The sequence below is a fragment of the Citrus clementina genome, unplaced genomic scaffold, assembly GCF_000493195.1.
Source record: "Citrus clementina cultivar Clemenules unplaced genomic scaffold, Citrus_clementina_v1.0 scaffold_6, whole genome shotgun sequence".
Classification (NCBI taxonomy): Eukaryota; Viridiplantae; Streptophyta; class Magnoliopsida; order Sapindales; family Rutaceae; genus Citrus; species Citrus x clementina.
Window position 1 is genome coordinate 15,292,759 of NW_006262139.1, and position 3,746 is coordinate 15,296,504.

The 3,746-nt window shown below is 38.5% G+C and overlaps 1 protein-coding gene across 1 annotated transcript; it reads right to left on the reverse strand.

Annotated features, from left to right (window-relative positions):
* Positions 1–69: 69 nt before the first annotated feature.
* On the reverse strand, positions 70–3,343 carry LOC18039209 (transcription factor MYB1). Its single transcript, XM_006429189.2, has 2 exons — positions 2,905–3,343; positions 70–1,432 (listed from the first exon to the last, which is right to left on the reverse strand). Exons 1-2 carry the CDS (start codon positions 3,248–3,250, stop codon positions 669–671), a joined length of 1,110 nt encoding a protein of 369 aa, XP_006429252.1. The 5' UTR covers positions 3,251–3,343; the 3' UTR covers positions 70–668.
* Positions 3,344–3,746: the final 403 nt, after the last annotated feature.

Sequence of the window (3,746 nt, forward strand, 5' to 3'; positions counted from 1 at the left end):
AGTGAAGAGCCATGAAAAAACAAAGACGACCTAGAACTGAATCCATTCACAAAATATAAGATACCTGCAATCATTTTTATTAAATTTAACCACCAATAAATCGGACAATGAATCAACTGAAAAGACCAGAAGATCACATTTGATCCTTATATCACAGCAGAAGAGAGGCCAAGGTTCTCACATCAACATCATCTAGTCTACAGACAAAATTTAAGGCATTTGAAAAGTCTCTAATGCAGATCTTCACATTCTTCCTTTATCCTTGGCATCTTAATAGCAATGCAAAAGTCTCTGATGGGTATGTTTGATTCTTGATCACACAGCACCTATCCTCGAGTATCAGTAATCCGAAAAAAAAATGAATTTTTTTCTCAGTTATACTTCCGCCTTCCTGCAACTCCGGTTGAAGATAGAGTGACAATTTTTGTCTTCAATCCTTTGGCCTCATCTTAAGCTGGAAGAACAAACTGCTACCTACCAATACACGTTGGTAGCACATTGGTACACTCTTCAAATTAGAAATATTCATTTCATTATATTCTCTCCAAAACACCCCATTCACACGAGATCCATTACATACTATTTTACCAGATGTACTACTCATTGGCAATGGAAGCCCACTAGATATTGATCTGCCCAATGCATCACTGGTTTGCACTTGAGACTCATTAGTTTTTAATCCTACCAGCCTCATTACCCATCACTGTGACACTGCTATTCTCCAACCCACTTTTCAGCCAAGCAACATTACTTATATCTGTAGCTATCGCAGCCAATTCATAACTTGGAAAGGCTGGGGGCCCTGAAAAATCAAAAAATTCAGGCCCCAACAGAGAGCTTTGACAATTACCACCATGTTGGATGCCACAGCAGCCATAGCCGCACCAGTGGGGCACCATGCGCTCACCATAAACTCCTTCAAGCAATTTGCAGGTCCCAGCATCTGGCATGGTTACTTGAACTAATGGTCCTTGTGATGGAGTTTGCCTTGGATGTATTGAAGCAGTCTCTGGATCATCCAATGTATTATATACACTAAAAGCACTGACACGTGCTAGTGGACGAAAAAGAGTAGGTGGTTCTTCTGTTTCTTGGCTAGACGGAACTTCTGTTGTAGATTTGTCTCCACAGTGATTATTCAAATTTTCCAGAGAACTTGTGTCTTTTTCCTCCAGGAATTTGAATGAATTGACATCACCACAAGAGAGAGTTTCTTCAGATGACGCTTTGGACTTATCCACATTCGTATCTTCCATCATATTTACAGATCCAAGCTTCATCGTCCTGCGAAGCTCCACGCCCCGGCGCCTTAGGGTAGAGTTCCAGTGGTTCTTTATAGCATTATCTGTCCTCCCAGGTAAAAGCCTAGAAATTACAGCCCATTTGTTTCCATGTACCGCATGAGCTGCAACTATAATTTGATCCTCCTCATCTGAAACAAATCTAGTTTGGTCATTCTAGTCATCAGGAAGTACTAGCATCAATTAAATTCAAGAAATGACATGGTGGAATTTGTCTGCAACGCAGATAAATCAACCGTATCATTACATGTAGATAATTCCATTCAATGTCCATGGCAGCAGACAGGGTCCTTGCCTAGTCTTAATTGTCATCAGACATCAGTAACAAAATTTGGGAACCAGACATAACTGATATGTGGTCTTAACAGAGATCTAATACATATATACAATCTTGGTTTACACACTAGGCCCGTGATGCAAGGGAAACTGTTAGTTAGCTGCACTTAGGACTGCAAAGCTATTCTCGTTTTGGATAATTGTCTCATGTTTCAGTTGTCATTAAATTAAGTTTGTCCTAGTCTTTAGGAAGTTGTTACTTTGTTCAACATGTATCAGCTCATGGCTTGATTCTCGGTCACTTAGTTTTTCAATTTTTATTATATATTGTAAGCTTAATGCATAAAAGAAACAAGAATTTCCAGTTTTGCATTCCCGCATATCTTTCTTTGTTCTTCCTCAAAATTCTTTAATCCTCTGTTTTTATCTTTCAAAATTAACAGAAACTTTCTCAATGATCCTAATGTTGTCTAAGCTTGTGGGTATGCCCGAGTCCACTTATAGGTACCCAATTTCTAAGGAACCTGAATCTGACCACTAATCCCCTGAAATGGGCAAAGTACTCATTCCAGAGTGTAAATATCTGGAATGAGTTTCCTAAGACTATCCAGAGAGAAAAATATAAGTGGAAGGGCCATGGTATGATGGTATAATCTGGAGTTGACACATCGGGGATGGAATAAAAAAAGGAAAGGTAAGATATGTCCAGAAAGCGTGGCAACATGACCAATTCTAAGCAGACACCTGTAAAGCCCACATGCAGCCTTGGAATTAGGGTTCAAGACAAACCCTAATTCCACGTTACTAAACAGACCCAACGTTCATTCATGAGGGTGTGGACTCTTTTTTGGTACGGTACTTTTCTAGGTAGAGAGCAAGATCCGAAATTACTAGAAACTTGGTGTGGTTAAGTACCTTGGAGCAGGTACTCCACCACCAACCCAAAGAGGATTCAAGCTTGAAGAAAGTCCCCACTATTATCAAATCCTTACCTTCAAACTCCAACTTCAATATCATCAAATTATTCAAAAGAACAACTTAGATCTGCCTCTACATTACAAAACCTGTAAGGCAGTTACAACTTTCTACATTGCTCCTTATGTTTCATCGACATGTTTATGCCTGGATTCTAAAAAACAAATTTGCACACTTCCTTGGGTTTAATAAAATAATAATATTTCACACAAAAACAACAAATTTAAAATCACCATAGTTGGTGACTAACCATCAATTCAACATTGTATTTGAAAAAAAGAAAAAAATTCAGTACTTGAGACATCAGAAATATCGATCAATATTATTATAAGTTTTCTAATGTAAAATATACCGGTAAATGGCTTGCGTTTAACGGCTGGGTCGAGCTGATTACACCACCTGAGCCTGCAAGACTTGCCGGAGCGACCAGCAATTCCTCGGGCGATCAAGCTCCAATTCCTCGCCCCGAACTTGCTTACAAGCTCGCTCAATACCGCGTCCTGTTCGGGCGACCAAGGGCCCTTCACTCGGCTTCTGCCGCTTCTTTTACTTCCCTCGCCGACAGCCACTACAGAATCGTCGCCGCTCCGGCCTCGGTCAGCGCCAACATCGGCATCAGCTTCAACAGCGTCGCCGCCGTCAACTTCGATTACCGTTGCTTTCCATTTTTCAGTTTCCGTTTGTGGTTCCATTTTCATTGTTTTTCTTTTCAAGACAAAAATTAATGTCTGTTAGAAACTGAGAGTTCAGTTAAAGCGCAAGTGTGCGCGATGTGAAGACGGGGGATTAAATTTAATGGCCAACTGTTTTGGGGATTCCTCTGTAGTTTAGTAAGTTTACTCGGTAGTTTTCGTGAAATTACTTATGTATCCTCATTATAATTATTAATTTACATTTTATAATTTCTTTTTAATGTAATCCTTAAAAACAAGGAAAAATGGATCATGAATTCATGATGAAATGTTGAAAACTATTTGCCCTATATTATTAACATGAATATATGACAAATAAAAATTCAAGGGTCTAATTCCAGTAATAAGAAGCATCTTTTGAGGAAAACTAAGTTGATATATATTTTTTGAAATTTTACAACCTTATATTTAAGAAGGTAATATTTAAAAAAAATGACTTTAATTAATATTAAATAAAGTTACAATCGCCCCCAAATGTAATAACCCTATTAATTATGTCTCA